Source organism: Typopeltis vanoorti, chromosome 19 (genome assembly GCF_054136105.1).
Source record: "Typopeltis vanoorti isolate ZY-2024b chromosome 19, IOZ_Tvanoo_1.0, whole genome shotgun sequence".
Classification (NCBI taxonomy): Eukaryota; Metazoa; Arthropoda; class Arachnida; order Uropygi; family Thelyphonidae; genus Typopeltis; species Typopeltis vanoorti.
In genome coordinates, this window is record NC_143567.1 from 4701413 (window position 1) to 4723125 (window position 21713).

The 21713-nt window shown below is 34.3% G+C and overlaps 1 protein-coding gene across 1 annotated transcript in view; it reads right to left on the reverse strand.

The window, feature by feature from the left end:
• Positions 1–21713, reverse strand: part of Dlg5 (MAGUK family member discs large 5) — a 440912-nt gene that overhangs the window by 14446 nt on the left and 404753 nt on the right. The window contains exons 28-29 of the mRNA XM_090409542.1: positions 21300–21409; positions 1614–1729 (exon numbers count right to left, since the gene is read on the reverse strand). Coding sequence (XP_090265668.1) covers positions 1614–1729; positions 21300–21409 — 226 coding nt within the window. The remainder of the gene's footprint in view (positions 1–1613; positions 1730–21299; positions 21410–21713) is intronic.

Genomic DNA, 21713 nt, shown 5'->3' on the forward strand with positions numbered 1-21713 from the left:
TGAAGAACCCTGGCATTGGAATTCGGGCTTTGTTCGTGGAGTTGCTAACTGTAGTCAAGCCCTGGATAACAAGGGTAGCCAATGGTAGGCCGTATGTATGGCAGCAGGATTCGGCCCCTTGCCACACCTCTGGGAAAAGTCAAAAATGGTTGTCTGAAAATTTCTACGACTTCACCAGTCCAAATGTTTGGCCTCCAAACTCCCCAGACCTTAACCCCATGGATTATTTTGTATGGGGCGCAGTTGAAAAAGACACCAATCGCACTTCCAGTAATACAAAAGCCCAGTTAATGGATAAAATTAAAACAGTTTTTGCGGCCCTTCCCAGGGAGACTGTAGCATCAGCTTGTTCGAAGTTCCGAAGCAGAATTGAAGCTGTGATCGATGCTAATGGTGGTTATTTTGAGTAAATCTTGTTGATAGTATTGTAATTAACTCTGCCTGTAATGTTTTTTTGTCAATTCATTAAATTTAATAGATACAAAGAAGATTTTCTTTTTCCTTACGAAACTGTCAAATTTATCCTGAACACCCTGTATATTTCTAAATACAGTCAATCTTGGTTATAATAAGCACCAGGGAACAGACAAAAATTACTATAACCATTACTCACTATATCAGTTATGAGTTAAATCTACTTCCTTTTTTTTTATTCGATAAATTAATCGATAAAAAATAATAAAAAAATAAAAGATTAGAGAGGGAAAAAAATAGAATTACATATGCTTGTATAAACTACAATACGCTTACTGTTGAACACAATTTTTCCATAATTTTAAAACCATACACTTATTATTAATATTAATAAAGATAGGGCTAAATGGCCTCGCCTACTCCCGTATTCGGGAATAAAAAGGCGTTAGTTGATTTTTTTTTTTTTTATAAATATTAATAATAAACCCAATTTTGATTAGTCTTTTTAAAAACTGACATACCAATATTAAGTTGGTCTTTAAATTGATCCAGCCAACCACTGTTACATACAAAATCATTGTGTCAAAACTTGTTAGCAAATTTTTCTGCTTGAGCTTTCAAGATCGGACTGTCTAATGAGAATCCAACACTTCTTTGTATAGTGAACCATTGAAGCAATGCTGTTTTATTGAAGTCTGTAAGTTTGCACTTCCTAAATTTTTTTTTTGTTTCAGTTATGCTGTTTTCCAGTGCCAATACGTAACCATATTTATGTCTATGTTGATACTGTTGTAGAGGATAAAGGAAAATTCTTTTTCTTTGTCCTCTTCAAACTCACAAATAATTTCAACTTTTTTGGAAACTGAGAGACTTTTAGCAGACATGTTTCTGATGGAAGGGTTCATCCTTAACTGATTTTTACAGTCACGGCAGTGATTTTTGTCAATTCCAAGAACTACCAGAGCAATTAAGAATGTTTGTATAGTTACCAAAATTTTTTCGGTATATCTGTGTAGTACACTCATTATACAACTGGACAACTATATGGGAATATCATAAATTTAAATCATTGTGATATTTTGCTCATTATAGCCATGATCTCATTATTTCTGTGCTCATTATAACAAAATTCGAATGTACTTAAAAATGCTATTTTAAATTGCATGTAGCATATGAAAAACATGAACAAAATAACTTACCATTGATTACATTTTTGAATTCACTCTCAATTTTTAGTGCATGTTCATACATTTCTTTGGCAGCTTTCGTTGTAACTTTTTCTGTTAAATAGCGAGAAACCTTGACTTTTACTTCCCTATAAAATATAATAAATAATTATACAAAATCCAAGATTTTTCATGCTGTTTATTTGCATTTTCTTAATGGGTATAGGTACAACTAATGGAGTGAATTATAAAGTAAATAAAAGGAAAAGACTGTCCTTTGTTGATGACATCAGCAGAGTAGAAAATGAAATCCCAGATATACAGAAATGTTATGGGAACATTGACAGAAAAGGGTAAGACTAATAATAATGGCAAAGTATCTGTAAAATTTCTGCTAAGGACAATAGATTACTTATCGTTACCACTATGTTCCAAACTTGAAAAGAGTACATATACATAAAGATACCCTTATTATGTATAAGGGTATCTTGTTATGCTTTCTTCAGAGTAATTCAGAGTAAAAGCATACAAAGATCAGAAATAGGGAATGACAACCACCTAGTAGTGAGCTGGATAACAAGTAGAGAAATGATTGCACATTTTCTTCCTTCCTAACTAGACAAAAAAGATATGTTGTATAAATGCAATGAATTGTGTGTCCACCTGCTGGATGAAGGCCTCCCAAATATCCTCCATTCTGTCCTAACAAGAGATTTTTAACCCGGTGAGTATCAGCAATCTCTTTAATGTCTTCCTTCCAATGTCTTTTTTTTTTAATTTTTTTTTTATAGCTCTCTTTTCATCTCTTGGATACCATTCAGATATCATGGTCCATTCTTCAGTGTTATTTTAATGACTGTTATAATGTCTCTCACTGGACCCCATCATCACCATTATTGACGTGTATCCTATGGGTAGGTGTACTATCATAACACTACTACATAAAAAGGTAGCATCATTACTAACTTCTTATTGACAATTTTCTTCCAAATTAATCTGTTATTTGTCAGGACTCTAATATTGTCAGCTGTTATTTTAGGCTTCCTATGGGTCTTTTTACCTGCCATCTTGAAAAACGAACACGTTTTGTTAACTTTCCCTCTTCTATTCTGTTTAAGTGACCATACCCTGCTAACACATTCAGAATGCTATGATGTCAGGTTCTTTCCTAATATCCTCATTTTTAGAAGTTTTTCCACTTGATTATACTATAAATTAAAGATACCAAGAAATTATATACCTGGGTTTAATCCTTTATCCAAGTGTAAGCAAACAAGTTTATGCCTGAACTATTTTCAAGACTGGGGCAACTCGTATAAAGAAGCTAATGGCTTCACATCACTTTTAGTATCCCATAATGCAAAGCACATATCCTTACAGACATGTATAATGCTATGCATTGTGGGAAGGGTCATTGCCCTCTAATCCAGAGTATTTTAATAATAAGGTGTGACAATTTTTGGTTACTCTTCATATATGAAAATATGACTTCTGCATTGTTTCAACCTTAGTATCACCTCTGGGTCTGGCTCCCACTGATGAGACCTCAATAAAGGTCAAAGTCGGTCTGAGTAGTGATCCTTCCCATAATGCATAGCATTTTACATGTCTGCAAAGAGATGTGCTTTGAATTATGGGATATTAAGGCAAGTGATGTGAGTATATGAGTTGCCCCAGTCCTGAAAATAGTTCAGGCGCAAACTTGTATGCTTACACTTGGATAAGATAAAGGATTAAACCAAGTATATAATTTCGTGGTATCTTTAATTTATAGTATAACCAAGTGGAAAAACTTCCAACAGCTTTCTCTAATCCAGAGTATTTTAATAATAAAGTGAAACACCTTTTGGCTACTGGTATATGAAAATATGACTTCTGCATTACTTCAATGTTAGTATCACCTGTGGGTCTGGCTCCCACTGATGAGACTGTAGTCTTATAGTCAACTGCATGGAAGACTGGAGAGCAATCCCAGACAGAGAAGGCCTACTCAAGGCAGTTAAACCCACAAGGAGCCAACCACCGGGTATCAGTCGTCTTTGTGCTTTAGTTTCAATTGGTCTTTTGGTTGTTAATTTATATGACATGGGTAAAAACAGAAAACTGATAGCCTTTGGCTATATGATTATATAAAAGAGTTGAGGCCTTTTCTCTATCTCGTATGCTATCTATCTGTCTTTCTTTCTTTCTCCCAATACTATCAGGCTCTCTTGCACCTGTAGAACAACTACTCTAGGTCTATGACGAGCAACCCTTTACTTTTTCACCTCAATAAAGGTTGAAACCAGTCTGGGTAGTGACCCTTCCCATGATGTATGGCATTATACATGTCAGTGATGTGCTTTACATTATGGGATACTAAGGCAAGTAATGTAAAGCCATTTTAGTTTCTTAATACGAGTTACCCCTGTCCTGGAAATAGTTCAGGCGTAAACTTGTTTGCTTACACTTGGATAAAGGATTAAACCAAGCAGGGCCGCTGAGAGGGGGTGACACCTGAGGCTTTTTTTGTAATTCTCGATATACTGGCATATCGAGAATTATATTTGTTTTAGACAGATGGCTACGCTTTTTAGCTCACCCAGATTGTCCAGAAGACACTGATTTTCTCGGTGCGGATCACTGTAGTTATAGCAGGTGATGAAGTCAATAGGTGTTCGTGCAAGGTTGTTGCAGTCAGCTGCGCTAGCTAGTAACTTTCAGAATAAAAAGCTTCAGTAGATCATCAATGCTCTAGGAAAGATTAAACGGCCTAGCTTTGCTATCAACAGAACATGACCTGGCAATGATAATTGATTATGATGAGGTGATTAAAGATTTTGCTAACCATAAAGTGAGGAAGTGGATGAGGCAATAAAAATTTAAAAATTCTCTTTTTATTTAATGTTTGTATTTTGTATGTATGGTATGTAATATATCGAATTTTGAATTTGTTGTACATTTTTTAAAATAAATGTTTAATGTTTTATATGACTTTTTTTATTAAACAAAAACAATGTACTTTTTTAAGTGGGGCCCAGACCACTTAACCATAAAGTGAGGAGGTGGATGAGGCAATAAAAATTTCCTTTTTATTTAATGTTTGTATTTTGTATGTATGGTATGTAATATATCAAATTTTGAATTTGTTGTACACTTTTTTAAATAAATCTTTAATGTTTTATTATATGACTTTTTTTATTAAACAAAAACAATGCACTTTTTTAAGTGGGGCCCGGACCACAAGCTTGTCACGGGCCCAAAAATTTCTCTTGGCGGTCCTGAAACCAAGTATATACTTTTTTGATATCTTTAATTTATCCTCATTTTTAACGATACTGCCATTGATGTAAACTGTTCACTCCACTAAATCTTTCTCAGAACTCTCATATCTGTTGTATCCAGTCTTTAATCAACTGCTTTTATTTCTAACACAGCACTCAGATCCATATGTTGAAATTGGTGTGAATACTGTCTTGTATATAGTAGCTTGTTAATGCTTTGAATACTTTCTCTCTTATTCCATATAAATATATTCAGTTGACATTTCTATCATACCAGCTTTGCTAATTCTATTGTCTCTTTCCATAAAATTTAATTTATCATCTTCACTAAAAATTTTGCCTAAATAGCTGAAATGTCTTACTTGTTCCATAGCTTCTGAGTTCAGGTTTCATATGATGTTTTCAATGTTCCTACCTATTTTCCTTATCATTATTTTCTTATTGCTGATTTTCATACCAAATAATTTGTCATATCATATACATATGATCAAGAATCCTCTAGTTTTTTCTGGAGGTTGGCAAAAGCTTATTGGTGATGATTTTTGTAAAAAAATAAATAAATAAAATAATAATTGAAAGAAAGCTGAATGGGTAATAATTTTTAATATCTTTTCTGTCCTCCTCTTTTTTTAAAAATTATAAGGATAGCATTATTCAGACTGTTTGATAATATCTTCTGTCTTTAGGCAGGATGTATATATTTTCCTTTCATAGTCACAACTAGTTCACCATCCCCACTTTGAAAACTTTGCATCAGTATCAAAGTATTGTCTTTCTGTTACCTTCCACTATTCATGCTTCCCATTGCAACTGAACTTCTAAGTATCGGGTGCATAAAGATTCCTCCTTCATTTGGAGGAGGAATCTTTTTTGCTTTCATATTGGTAAGTTTTGGGAGTCATCATAGAAAGTTGCCATTCTTTATATGATCAGTTTTTTTTTTTTTTTTTTAAATCAGTACTCCAGTTTCATCTTTAAGGGCTATTATTCACTTATTTTGTCTTATGGTCAAACTCTCTTCTCACTTTGTTTGGACTCATTATTTTCTAGTGTAAGTATGATTTTCTTTGTTCTGACGTTTCTAATTTCCTTATTTCTTATTGTTTTTACACAGCTCAGAGAATTCTATTCTACCTATCTTGTCCAAAATCTCATTTTGTTCATCTTCTTTTTCTAAGAAGGTTTAGGATTTCTTCAGATTCAATTTGCACTTCTCCTTTCCATTTCCAATTCTTCCTTTTCTTTATATATTTTCCAACTGTTTCTAGATGTGCTGTAAAATTTCGATGTTCCCAAAATATATGAACTAAAACATCGACCTTTTACAGTGGAAATACACCCAAATTTCCTTGTACAAATGTATCTATTTTTCTATGTAAAGAACAAAATAAGCCCAAATGGAATTAACTCGCTCATTGTTCAAGAAGAGATGTGGAGGTAATGAAACCAAGGGAAACGCCAAAGTTTCGGCATGCTTTTTGAAAATTCTTTACAAATCCCGTCGCAGGTGACCTTCAAGGTCAATATTGAAAGGGCGTGGCAGGAGTCAAAAGGAAAGTCCCATAGGAAGGATTAAGGAGGTAAAGAAGGAAAGTAAGATTCTCATCATCATCATCAAATTCCTGCCAAGTACTCGCAATAGGTGTACAGGATATGATAGTACTACATAAAAAAAATTACATCATTACTAACTTCCTATCTACAATTTTCCTCCAAATCAGTGTGTTACTTGTAAAGACTCCAACATTATCAGATCTTATATTCCTATCGTCTAAGGCACTTTGTACCGTATCAATCCACCTATATCTTGGTCTTCCTCTGGGTCATTTTGCTGCCAACCTGGCAGAGAACACTTGTTTTGCTAATCTTTCCTCGCCCATTCTGTTTAAGTGACCATACCACCTGAGATTAGCTCTGCTAACACATTCCTGGATGCTGACAATGTCAAGTTCTTGCCTAATATCCTCGTTTTTAATATGATATTGCCATTGATGCCATCTGTTCATGCCTATAATCTTTCTCAGGTCTCTCATATCTGTGGTCAAGTGTTTTACTTCTGACCCAGCTCTCAGATCCATAAGTTAAAACTGGTTTCAACACTGTCTTGTATACAGCTAATTTAGTGTTCTGACTAATTTCTCTCTTATTCTATATGAATTTATTCCATTCACTTCCCACCATACCAGCTTTGCTGATTCTGTTGTCTATTTCTGTATTTAATTTACCATCTTCAGTAAAAATCGTGCCTAAGTAGCTAAAAATGTTTTACTAGTTCCACAGGTTCTCCATTCACAACACAGTTGACATTTTCAATGATTCTGCCTATTTTCATTGTCTTTGTCTTTTTATTGCTGACCTTCATACCATATCTATTACAACAGCTATTCAATTTAGTCAGAGAATCTTGCAGACTTGTAGCAGATTTACTTAGAAGTATAACATCATCTGCATAAAGGAAAGAGCTGACATTAACATCTCCAATTTTTAAATCATGTTTAATACCACTTTCCTTCATAATGTGATCCATACAGATAATGAATAACACAGGGGATAATGTACATCCTTGTCTCACACCAGACTTAACATTAAACCATCTTCCTGTACTTCCTTCAATTCTAACGGCTGACTTACAACTCAAATAAAGACTGAGTATTGCTTGATATAATGCCCCATTGACACCATATAACTGCAGCTTATTGAATAGCTTCTCTCTTGGCACCTTGTCATATGCCTTTTCCAAATCGACAAAACTTAAATACAGATCTCTGTTATATTCCCATGCTTTCTCTACTATTTGTTGTAAAGTGAAGATCTGATCCTGACACCCTCTATTTGGCCTGAATCCAGCTTGTTCTTCACAAAGCTTTTCTTCCACAATTCTTCTCAACCGTTTCTCAAGTATACTTGCATAGAAGATCTTACCAGGAACACTCAATAGGGAAATACCTCTGTAATTCTCACATTCAGTTTTATTTCCCTTTTTATATATGGGTACTATGAGAGCTCTACTCCAATCATTGGGAATTCATCCCTCTGTCCAGGCTTTCTGAACTATGCTGTGCAGCCACTGTAAGACTCTTATACCACCATACTTCAGCATTTCTGGTTGATTATCATCTACTCCTGCTGCATTTCCACATTTCAAGCCTTTGATGGCTTTTTCTACTTCAAATATGGATATGTATTCCTGACTGAATGCCTGGTCAGTGTTTTTTACCACTGTGCTGTCAGCACTGCTTGTTTCATTTGGCAAATTTTCAAAGTAATTACTCCATACTTCAAGGATATCTTTTTCTCCTGTTTTCATGTCACCTTTATCATCTCTAACTCCTTTTACAGCACTCTTTCCTCCATTCCTAAGCTTCTTCAACAACCTCCAGAATATTTTGCCACCTTCTTGATATTTATTTTCTATATTCTTGCCAAAGTCCTCCCATGACTTTTGTTTAGCTAGTTTTACACAGTGTTTAGCATTCTTGCATTTGTCTCTATATTCTCTAAGAGCACAAGCTGACTTATTTGACAGGAACTTTTGATATGCTTTCTTCTTTTCCTTCACTGCCTCTTTAACTTCCTGTGTCCACCAGGGAGTTCTGATTTTTTTATCCTTGCAGACAACCTCACCACATGCCTCTCTGGCAGAATCAATCAATGTTTTCTTCAGATTTTGCCACTGAATCTCCAAGGTTTGATTCCTGTTCTCAAACTCTTTCATTTTTTCTTCAATAAACTTCGTGTATTTTAGTCTACAGTTCACATATGAGAGCTGCTCAACTTTTATTTGCTTTAAAACTTTCTTACATGTTATTCTTTTCAATATGAAATTCAATTTTATCCTGCTCAAGACTAAATAGTGATCACTTCCAATTTCAAATCCTCTGTACACTCTGGTGTCCTGCACCAGGGAGAAAACATCACTATCAACAATAACATTGTCAATGAGACTTTTCTTATTCCTTGCCTCTTCTCTCCATGTGAATTTGTGCACATTTTTATGTTGGAACATGGTATTAGTAATAACCAGTCCATCTCCTGAGCAGAAATCCAACAGGCATTTGCCATTATTATTAGCTTTGCTCTATTCTCCAAATTTTCCCAAAACATTTTTGTATGTCTGACAATCACTTCCTACTCTGCTATTTAGATCCCAAACAAGGACCAACTTTTTCTTTTTCATGTCAGTAGCTTTCTCTAGAGCCTCAAAAAAATCCTCCACTTCTACCTTAGTAGAGCCTTCTGTGGGACCATAGGCACAAATAAGTCTCATTGTCCAGTTCTCCATTCTGATATTTGCCCAAATCGCTCTACTTGACACTGCCTGCCATTCAAGAAGATGGGCCTCGTATTTTGTGTTGAATACTATGGCTAATCCTTCTTTTCCTTGATTGTCATTGCCTGAATATAACATTTTGTATTTATTGCTCAGAAAGATCTCACCAGTTTTGGTCTTTTTTGTTTCAGTCACCCCTATTATGTCGATCTGGTACTTATCTAATTCCTCAGCTAGCTCCATTTCTTTGCCATTCAGGCTTTTTACGTCGATAGTACCGATCGTTAACTTTGGTGAAATATATATATATAAAAAAAAAAGTAAGATTCTGTCGGCGAAAATTCGAGAACCATTAAGTCACATGTTATTATCCAGGGTTCTCATAACGAAGTGCAAGACTCGCACGGAGACATTAGGGGTCCCAAAAAACTTAATCCAAAGTGCAGGGGCACTGGTGGTTAAAAGGTTTCGATCTGAGATGAAAAGGGCTTCCTTTTTTTTATCTGGTGTGATCCATCCATGAGAGATCGAGGTGCCGTTAGCTTCGGAGGGGAGATTGAGATCCGCCCACCGAGAGTCACTCAAGTTGCAGCCGTAGATATCCGGAGGCGATAAGCCAAGGAGAAATCTTGCCATATTGGTCCCGAAGCTCTGCCGCTCTGTTGAGTAAGTGCACGCCCTGACCTACGCAATTCTTCACCGAGCAGGAAGGCCTGCCCTATATCCGGTTAGCTGTCGAGACTACTCATTGGTGCCCTGTGACTCCAAGAGAAAGATTCCAAAAACACGGAACGGAGGAGAGAACCATCAAGCACCGGAAAAGGAATAAGGATAGGAAGATACATGCAAGATAGGAGGAGACCCTCGTGAGTCCATCTTTTCATTAAATGTCTGTGAATTAAGTGAAAATTCCCTATCGAATCAAGTTATCTAACTTAAGGAGGTAGTTTAATGTGTGGGCATTACTAATAAATGTGTTTAATTACTGACAAATAAAACGTGAGCATCGTTAACTTCCCACGGAAGAAGTTGGGCTATTGAGTTTCTTTAGATAACCAAATGCATGCTTGTGATAATTCTTGTTGTTGAAGTACTTACCTGCTATCATATTATAGGAATGTTTAGAACTCGATGATATAAATTTTACCAATGTAATTACCAGAGTTTTAACTAAGCGTTTAAGAGAAAAATAAGATTCTGAGATATATATATATATATATATATATATATATATATATATATATACACACACACGTATATGTGTGTGTGTGTGTGTGTGTGTGTACGGTGCCTGAATGAAGCTAAGTTACGATTGCGATGCGCACCTATGATATATGTGAAATTTCCTAATAGTTGTGATATAAAATAGGCTTATTGAAGATTTAATTAAGTGAGTGCGAGAGAATATACTTTAAGTGATCAAATTTAAGTGATTATTCAAGGCTAAAAAGATGATCTTCTGTGAACCAAACTTGTATTTTCATGTAATGTGTACAATTATTAGACCAGTAATTAAACTTGTTTGTTTTGATTATTTAAAGCGTTGTCAGATCCAATCTTTTGCAATGCACTGATCCCCACACCACTAAAATAAATTCGGACTTGCAAACAGGATCCCGAAGGCTAGAAGTGATTTAAGATAGGTAGCGAATATTTTGCCATGACTGTTATGTTTATGCTTTATGCCATGTCAAAAACCTTGACCAGGATATGATATAGATAATTCTTGATCTACTAGGGTATGAAAGCTTTCTTTTGCCTATAGGGGAACAGTCATCAAACAAATAAATATCTGGAGATCCTAGGCATGAGAAGGAATACTTTAGGTAGATCAATAAAGAAAAACAATAAAGAGATATTAACAGTATATGTACAAATTAGAAGTAGCAAGTAAGCAACTATATATACACACACGCGCACACACACACATTACAGTACATCACTTTCACTTCTTTTAGCATTAAACTATTCCAACAAGATTGTAAATAATGTGTCAGTATTATTTAGCAGTTGGTCTAGTGTTTCATAAAATGCATCTATATCTTCCACCATGTGGTCAGGATTGGAACATAAACTGGTATAAGTCTCAATCTCTCATATTTATTTCATCTAAGGTAGAGTTCTGCAATTCTGTTTATGATATAATTTATTTCTCATATTTTATCTTTTATGGAGTAGTTAATTAGAAAACCAATTCCTCCTTGGGATCTTACATTGTCACCATACCATAGAGTTACCATGCAGTAAATGTCCATTCCTTAGATCTGCACTATTTTCACTGAGTTTCACTCAATCCGATGATGTTCCATTTTATCCATTCTTCTAGGAACAAGTCTTCTAGTCTTTTGTTGTTGTTTTTTGTAAAGACCTACAGTTGTAAGTACATACATAATTTTCTATTATTAATACTATTAGATTTCATATTTTTAGTCTGGCAATAGTGTTTCTCAAATTCCTTATCCAACCTCCCCAAAGGGTTTAAGTCTTGTCTGTCATAGGATGAGAGATAGTCACATTCATGTTTGTTATGTACCCAATGTGGCCTTGAGCTCATTAGCCTACTTTATAACATTTTTCCGTTTTTGGTCTAATCCTTCCTTGCTGACTAAGTTTCAGAGAAGGGCAGCCTACTTAATTAAGTAAGGAAACTCATGTTAGAAGTTTAATGGAGTGAAACAGCACTGAGAAAAGATTAAAAATAGTATTTAATTCTTCCGATATTTATCTCAGTTACAGAGACATTATCAGTGAGTGCAATATGAGATTTGTAGTACACAAGCACACGAATGCAGCACAAAACTAAGTGAAATATGTGAATGAAAGACCAGAGTCCTAACTAGGTGGGGCATCCTTTACACGCACCTGTTGGTGACCTGGATGTAAACTGGAATCTTGAAATATTGGTGTTTCCCATATTTTGGGAAGTTTTATGCAACTATATTTATTCAAATTAGGTTGATTTTTAAGAGCAGCAACAGATTCTAAAAACAGTCTCTCTTCTAAATTTACTGTGATGAGGTATGGTGGTCTTTTTCCAACTGATTCTGTGAGCTGTATTCAAAGCATGGCTTACAAGGCCAAGGTGACTGTAGTCATGACTGGAGATGATGTATTTTTTATATTCTTCCATCAGATGATACCTTATCTTCCTATCTGTCCATAGTCGGCAAACTTGCAGGAACAAGGAACTGTATATACACCTGGAACTGAGAGGAAGAAATTTATCTTTAGTGGAGCAGATAAGAATAGCTAGTTTTAAGTTAGACTTGAAAGTGGTGCAAAGAATGTATTTCTTTAAGATTCTGGATATTTTTTCTGATGTTTTTCTCATGTTAGAAGTTAATATTTTTGAGATGAAATACTGGAAGAATTAAATGCTAGTTCTAATCCTTTCTCAGTGCTATTTCACTACATTAAACCTCTAACACAGAAATATTAAGCAAGTCATATACCTAGGAAAGAAGGCAGACGAATTTAATTGAAGAAGAAAATTCAGTAAGACATGAAACATATACTCCCTAGTCCTCAAACAATAGCACTGGGAGAAAGGAGCACGATGAAAACAAAAAGGAGAGAAAGAAGAGAAAGGACCTGTCTGCAAATAATATAACAGATGTAGATTATGTGAATGTAAGGCCAGATCCAGTATCAGGTATCTTGAGTTTGCTACTCCCATGCTCGGTAGAAATGACAACTAAAGGTAGAGTTTTTATTGCATACTCTAGGCATAATTTTGACATTAAAATGGTTCAATTAGAGAGAAAGAAAGAAATATATGATTATCATAACTTCAAATTGTCCTCCGTCCCAATATATATATATATATATATATACACACATACATACATGCACACACACACATATATATATATATAAAAAACAATCTTTCTCTTCTAAAGCATTAAACTCTGTAGATTCTTATAACAGTCCTCCACATTTAGGTCTCAAACCACCTAGGAGCAGTGTAATAACAATTATTACCCAACTAGAATATACTCATTCAATCAAAGACATTACACTCAGGCATTCTCGTAATCACTGATACAATTCAATTTTATGTTGATCAGAGGCCATATCCACACTTGTATGTCACAATAATAGTGACATACAAGCACTACTGCAACACACCTAAATTAATTTATAATATACATACAACATTATTGTGTTATTCCTTAAGGATTATATTATACGGTAAGCAAGTTTACTAACTTATAACTACAATTCCTTTATTTATTTTATATCACTACTGCTTAACCACATGGCAGGCCTGATAATAATAAGCATATAATTGTAATACTAAATGACAAATCACATATATAAGATGGAGGAAAGAGTGCCGTAAAAGGAATTAGAGATGATAAAGGTGACATGAAAAAGGGAGAAAAAGATATCCTTCAAGTATGGAGTAATTACTTTGAAAAACTGCTAAATGAAACAAGCAGTGATGACAGCACAGTGGTAAAAAACACTGACCAGGCAAGCAGTCAGGAATACATATCCATACTAGAAGTAGAAAAAGCCATCAAAGGCTTGAAATGCGGAAAGGCAGCAGGAGTAGATGATATTCGACCAGAAATGCTGTAGTATGGTGGTATAAGAGTCTTACAGTGGCTGCACTGCATAATTCAGAAAGCCTGGACAGTGGGACGAATTCCCGATGATTGGAGTAGAGCTCTCATAGTACCCATATATAAAAAGGGAAATAAAACTGCATGTGAGAATTACAGAGGTATTTCCCTACTGAGTGTTCCTGGCAAGATCTATGCAAGTATACTTGAGAAACGGTTGAGAAGAATTGTGGAAGAAAAGCTTGGTGAAGAACAAGCTGGATTCAGGCCAAATAGAGGGTGTCAGGATCAGATCTTCACTTTACGACAAATAGTCGAGAAAGCATGGGAATATAACAAAGATCTGTATTTAAGTTTTATCGATCTGGAAAATGCATATGACAAGGTGCCAAGAGAGAAGCTATTCAATACGCTTCAGTTATATGGTGTCAATGGGGCATTATATCAAGCAATACTCAGTCTTTATTTGAGCTGTAAGTCAGCAGTTAGAATTGAAGGAAGTACAGGAAGATGGTTTAATGTTAAATCTGGTGTGAGACAAGGATGTACATTATCCCCTCTGTTATTCATTATCTATATGGATCACATTATGAAGGAAAGTGGTATTAAACATGATATCAAAATTGGAGATGTTAATGTCAGCTCTTTGCTTTATGCAGATGATGTTATACTTCTAAATAAATCTGCTACAAGTCTGCAAGATTCTCTGACTAAATTGAATAGCTGTTGTAATAGATATGGTATGAAGGTCAGCAATAAAAAGACAAAGACAATGAAAATAGGCAGAATCATTGAAAATGTCAACTGTGTTGTGAATGGAGAACCTGTGGAACAAGTAAAACATTTCAGCTATTTAGGCACGATTTTTACTGAAGATGGTAAATTAAATATAGAAATAGACAACAGAATCAGCAAAGCTGGTATGGTGGGAAGTCAATTGAATAAATTCATATGGAATAAGAGAGAAATCAGTCGGAACACTAAATTAGCTGTGTACAAGACAGTGTTCAAACCAGTTTTAACTTATGGATCTGAGAGCTGGATCAGAAGTAAAACACTTGACCAAAGACTAGAGACCACAGATATGAGAGTCCTGAGAAAGATTATAGGCATGAACAGATGGCATCAATGGTAATATCATATTAAAAACGAGGATATTAGGAAAAAACTTGACATTGTCAGCATCCAGGAATGCGTTGGCAGAGCTAATCTAAGGTGGTATGGTCACTTAAACAGAATGGGCGAGGAAAGATTAGCAAAACAAGTGTTCTCTGCCAGGTTGGCAGCAAAACGACCCAGAGGAAGACCAAGATATAGGTGGATTGATACGGTACAAAATGCTTTAGATGATAGAAATATAAGATCTGATAATGTTGGTGTCTTGACAAGTAACAGACTGATTTGGAGGAAAATTGTAGATAGGAAATTAATAATGATGTAATTTTTTTCATGTAGTACTATCATATCCTGTACACCCCTTGAGGGTACATGGCAGGAATTTGATGATGATGATGATGATGATGATTATAATTAATATTCATGACACCTCCAAAGGCTCATCGTGGGAGGACACCCACTGTACAACTCTCCTGTACCACCAATCATCTACATCAAAGGCATATACTGCCCACCACCACCACAACTAGTGTTTTTTGTCTATAAATTGAATGTGTTCTGAGGGGCAGATTTGTCTGTATCATCATCAATTTCCTGACATATACCCTCAAGGGGTGTACAGGATATGATAGTACCACATGAAAAAAATTACATCATTACTAACTTCCTATCTACAATTTTCCTCCAAATCAGTCTGTTACTTGTCAAGACTCCAACATTATCAGATCTTATATTTCTATCGTCTAAGGCACTTTTTACTGTATCCATCCACCTATATCTTGGTCTTCCTCTTGGTCTTTTTCCTTCCAATATGGCAGAAAAGACTTGGTTTGCTAATCTTTCCTCTGTCATTCGGTTTAAGAGACAATACCACTTGAGATTAGCTCTGCTAACACATTCCTGGATGCTAACAATGTCAAGTTCTCTCTTAATATCCTCCTTTTTAATATGATATTGCCATTGATACCATCTTTTCACGCCTCTAATCTTTCTCAGGACTCTCATATCTGTGGTCTCGAGTCTTTGATTAGGTGATTTTTTTCTAACCCAGCTCTCGGATCGATAAGAAAAAATTGGTTTCAACACTGTCTTGTACAGTTAATTTAGTGTTTTGACTACTTTCTCTCTTATTCCATATAAATTTATTCAGTTGGCTTTCAACCATACTAGCTTTGATTCTATTGTCTATTTCTATATTTAATTTACCATCTTCACTAAGAATCGTGCCTAAGTAGCTGAAATGTTTTACTTGTTCCACAGGTTCTCCATTCACAACACAGTTGACATTTTCAATGATTCTGCCTATTTTCATTGTCTTTGTCTTTTTATTGCTGACCTTCATACCATATCTATTACAACAGTTATTCAATTTAGTCAGAGATTTCAATTGAAAAAGGCTATATATAGATTCCTTCCATCACGACAAGAATCAATTTTCTAATCTATATCTTTATATTATCTTATCATATAAAAAACCTTATTTTTTATTAAATAAAATTCTCACCAAACATATATAAAAACCGTAAAAAATGAACAGAATAAGCAAAACATTTATGTGAGATTTTTACACAGTGCATATGTTAAATACAGTAAAGTACTATTTATTCAACACTTCAATTATCAGAACAACAAGTTCTGATAACTGAAGGGTCAGATACTTAAGTATAATTACATGGTGCTCAGGCAATATGCGAGGGTCATTGTTTTGAAGGTTGGATGAACAGTATATTACTGTATATCAAATTAATCCAGTTATGCAAAAGTCAAACAGCTGTTTATATAAAAAGAAAGGGAGATGGGGGGGGATTACTTTCTAATCAATAAAGGTATTAAACAAGGTAATTCAATAGCTCTAGACTGTTTACAGCTACATTTGACTCCACATGGTGTTAATATCTTAGGAAAGAAATTACTCAGCAATCTTTAATTTGCTGATGATATCATTATCTTCTTAGAGACTAATGAACTGATGAGGATAATAAATGAAAATGAACAATCTAATTAAACTGTTGAGACCTTAAATGAATTTTAAAAAAAATATTACTAACATCTCAAAAATTCTTTTCTTTCTAGATGGTATCAACAATGAATATGTGTATGAGTGTAACTATGTGGGAAAATGATATCTTTCAAACAACAGACAGACTTAAAAATGCAGTTCAAGATAAAGAACGGACTAATTATCAGAGATTAAACCAGTGGTCCATCTCTGATTAGATGAAGGGCAATTATGGTCCAAACCTGGACCATGGCAAAAAAAAAAAAAAAAAAACAGCCAAAGATCAACATGAAAAGTATTATAAAAATTAATGAAGCATAGAAGGCAAAAAATGCAGATTCTTCTTTAATGGTACAAAACATTATATTAGATATTAGAGTAATTATTTGGACAATAGATCAAGTGTTAACTAATAAATATTTATTAAACCTACTAGTTTCATCAAACTTTAGTGCTGTTGGCATCTTCAGGGTACAAGCACTTAGGTTAAAAAATTTGACAGAAGGAGCACATTGGTTACGTCAAAAACAACAGACAAGACATATTAGGCATGTCATCTCATTTTACTATAACTAACCATGTCATTGAGTGGGATAAAAGCTGTTCCCCTTACATAGAAGAAGACCACCATTCCCGAATGTTTAAAGAAGCAGCTACAGTTGCTCACTCTGTTGATAACCTTAACAGGAACCACGGTTTAATACTCCCAGAGATATGGAAAACTCTAATTAGATCTCTTAACACACAGGAAATGAACTTCAATGCAAACTACAGAAGTTCCATAGCAATAACTAGTTAATCATGTACACACGATACACGTATCACTCACGTTCAATGCTATTTCAGTTTGTAACTATAATCATTAGAATTTTACAGTTATTCATATTTGTGTAATGTTTTTTTTTTAACCTAAGTGCTTGTACCCTGAAGATGCCAACAGCTAAAGTTTGGTGAAACTAGTAGGTTTAATAAATATTTATTAGTTAACACTTGATCTATTGTCCAAATAATTACCCTAGTTAGATGATCAAGAAAAACATTCATTATTATATTAGATATTATTTTCCTGAAAAATTTCTCATGTTACTCTCTAAATTGATATCAATACTTTAGCTTATTTTGCCTATTTTCTAAAGGAGTATCCCTTGTATTAAATCATTGGCTTTTTTACTCCAGTTAAATTAGGAAATTGATATGTATTTTAAAACATATCGAAAGAAAAATTATATAAGAGTAATTTTTTGACATACCTTTATAGAGTCCTCATGTTTACTTTAAGCTTTTTGTTCAAATACCACCAGAAAATATAATTGGTAAATATTATAACTGAACTCTTAAAACTTATTAAAAATGAATTCCTAAAACCATTAAAAATGAACCATGAAACACTTTTTTAGGGTTGTCAATTAAATTAAGAATACATTAGAACTTTTTCAGAAGGGATGGAATAGAAATAAAAATATATGGAAGCTGAAAATATGCAAATTAAAAACAGAAGAATATGTACAGTGATTCCATAATGGACTCGTATGAAGAATGAACTACTAAAATTAAAATTGAAAGATACGTGGCAAAATAACAGGATATGAGCCTGTTTCGGTATAAGAGTTGTCTTCAGAGCTCAAGGATAAATGGAGTCTATGTCATGTTGGCTTTATGTTTGCATCGAATTTCCTGTGTGCTTTCTATTGGTGGAAATCTTAGCTTGATTTGCATTTTGTGGAGCTTCTTCCAACTCTCTGAAATTATCTGGAGTAAAAAAGTCAATGATTAAGACAAGGAGTACCTGTTTAGAAAATAGGCAAAATAAGCTTAAGTATTCAAAACATTATATATTATAAAGATATCAAACAGATCAGCCATTGATGTTATTCACAAATCCAAACTGGATGGACCAGGGTGAAAGATGACAAATGAGTTTGGATTCCAGGAAGCGGGAAGAAGGAGGAGAGAGAGATCCAGAGAAAGAGAAGTGTAACAGACTACCAAAAAATAAATAAATAAAAAAAATCTCAATGACATGACTTATTTACTTCTGTTTAAATGTGTTTATGCCTGTATTGCCACCTTTAAAAGCTGTTATGTTTATATGAATCTCATCTAGGATATGAAAGCCATCAGGACTTTTCAACTGATTAGTCTCTTTTAGTTATTTCTAAAAGATTTTAATACAAATTTAAACCACAGATACAATGAAAGCATACTGTTACGTCCCTTGGTTCTTCCTTCTGGTTTTCCTTTTTGCTCTTTTGTTTTCTTATAATACCCTAATTTAGTTTCTTATCTTAAGAAGTTACATGTACCTGAAATTAGTTCCTGACAAATTATTTTAGGATTGACTGCACCAGCCAGAAACCAGTTTCTGATACTAAGACTTAAGCTATTAATTATATCAACAATTTAATTGAGGTTAGAGATCACGTGGTATGCAGTCGTGGCTCCCCTTTTCCTGCTCTTTATACAATATCCCCTACTTATACAGGTCCGAACTTTTCTAAGCGGTAGTTCAGTCTCAGACACAAGAACTCACAAGTTTTAGTTTAAAAGAATACATTTATTTGAACAAAAGATATTTACACTAAAATCATATCTCAATAATATAAGGATAAACTCATGCATAGATTTTCATACTACTGTAATAAATCACTCAAATATCCAAAATGTTAAAATCTCCCTTATAATCACACAGGCTCATCTAATTTTATGTCAAGAGCATTAGTTAATCGTCCTTATTCTTGTATCTCACTTTAGGATTAAGTGATGCTCTCGTGGTTATGCAATTCTTAAATATTATCACCTTAGCAAAATGTATATGATATATTTACTTCATTAACAGTCACTGTTTTAGTCAGAGGACTAGATTCTTCCCTGTAAAACTTATATAAGTTGTAGGCTCTCTGTAAGGAACAGGGCCCTCACACACTATCACATACACTGAATCATTTAATAACTGTTCTGCTATAATGTCTCTCTTACACAAGAGATTAAACTAACATAGGAAGGTCTTATCACAGATGATTAGTCCAAACGGATCACTTAGATGGCTCGAGCAGGGCTATGCTCAAAGTTCTCTCTCCTTTTGTTTCCTTTCTTTCTATATGACTTGTTATATATAAAATAAAAGTTCTGCACCTTACCGGCTGTTTCCTTAGTGAAGTTGGTTCCTTAACTTTAGTCTCGGGTTTTCTTCGGACGTGGCAAGGGTCTCCTGTCGCTCTGCTGTCTGTTACTTTCTTTTCTCCTCGAAGGATCTCCTTCACCGTCCTCACATTGATAGCAGATTTACCAATGGCTCTGTCTGCTGGTCTGCCAATGTTCTGTCGGATATCTTGTGCATATCGGATCCCACAGCAATGTGGAATGTTGCTGGATACTGTAGACAAGCTTCCTCAGCCTTCGAACAAGAACACAGGAAAATACAGGCACACGAGAGAGCGTTTAAAGTGCGTGCAGCTCCTTATATTTCATCTGCGAGCGCTCTCTCTCATTACTTTCGTCATCTACTTAACTATCCCTGATTTGTCAGGTATTAATGATGTCACATTCTTTTCTCCACGCCTCTCTTGACGAAACTGTTACGGTTGAGGTTACCAGATGGCTATACAGTTTTTCTGCTGTGTCACTGTGGCCTCTTACGTAGTGATTTGACCTTCCGTTAATTGGTTGACATATGATTCTTATTTCTTTAACATAATTTTCCCATACTGGGCATGATTTTAGAATACAATTTGGACTATTTTAGAACAATCTTACTAATTAAATTGATATACCCTCTTCGATTACAATTCATTTATTATTTCTTTACCCCTGTTCTTGAGAGTATAAGCATGTTTTTATCGTCAGTAAATTTCTTCTCATGTTGGATCCGAAATAAATGGCTGACTGATAGTGGGCTGGTTATTTCCAACACAACAATACATAAAAAATAACATGTACTCTGTGTAGCTAATAACTTTTATTATACCAAATAATCTCTAAAGGTTTTATATACAACATTTTTTTTTCACTTGTTAGGCTGATAACATAAGTAGACTTGCATTATTACTCTGAGCAGCTAACTGTTAAATACGTAACCATCTAATACGTAACCATGCACTTCAATTATCCAATCCTTCAATTTTCAAAATGTTAAATGCATTCCCAATGTGGTTGGATAAACAGTAGATTACTGTAATCTGGAACTTTCACATGCGCCACTTCAGGCATTCAGCATGCACAGTTGTGATCTCACACCAATGATGAAATTAATCTGCTCAAGTGATTCACAAAACATCTGTGCCCATAGTGGCATTTGAACTCGCTGATAAGAGAGCAGATAAGCTAACTAAGCTGATAGTATAATTTAATATAACTTACTACAGAAATATACACATACTGATCAGAAACCTACCCAATTTGCTTCATTGATTTAAATTTCAAGAATATCACTATTGGATAAATTTGGAACTGGTGTAATTTAATATAATTTATTACAGAAATATGACATACTTATCAGAAACCTACCTAATTTGCTTCGTTGATTTAAATTTCAAGAATATCACTATTGGATAAATTTGGAACTGGTGTAATCGGTCTATAGATGAAAGGCTGATATCTAAGAGGGCATGGCAATCCTGAAACAATGAAAATTTAATAAGATAATCATGCAATAAATTTTTTTTGTATCAACAAACTTTTCTTTCTCTCCTTCTTTTGCTTTGAGAGATACATTATTTTCAGTTCCTTACATGTCACAAAATTAAATATTTCCAACAACTGTACAATGTCTAATTTTCTTTTTATTAAACATTTCCAACTCATTACAGGTAGGATAGTTCCCCAAGCTGAAATTTTATATGTTATTTACATCTACCATACCATTCAGATATATTAGATTTAATTTTCTGCACTCTTTCTAGTAAAGTGGAAGTATCCAAA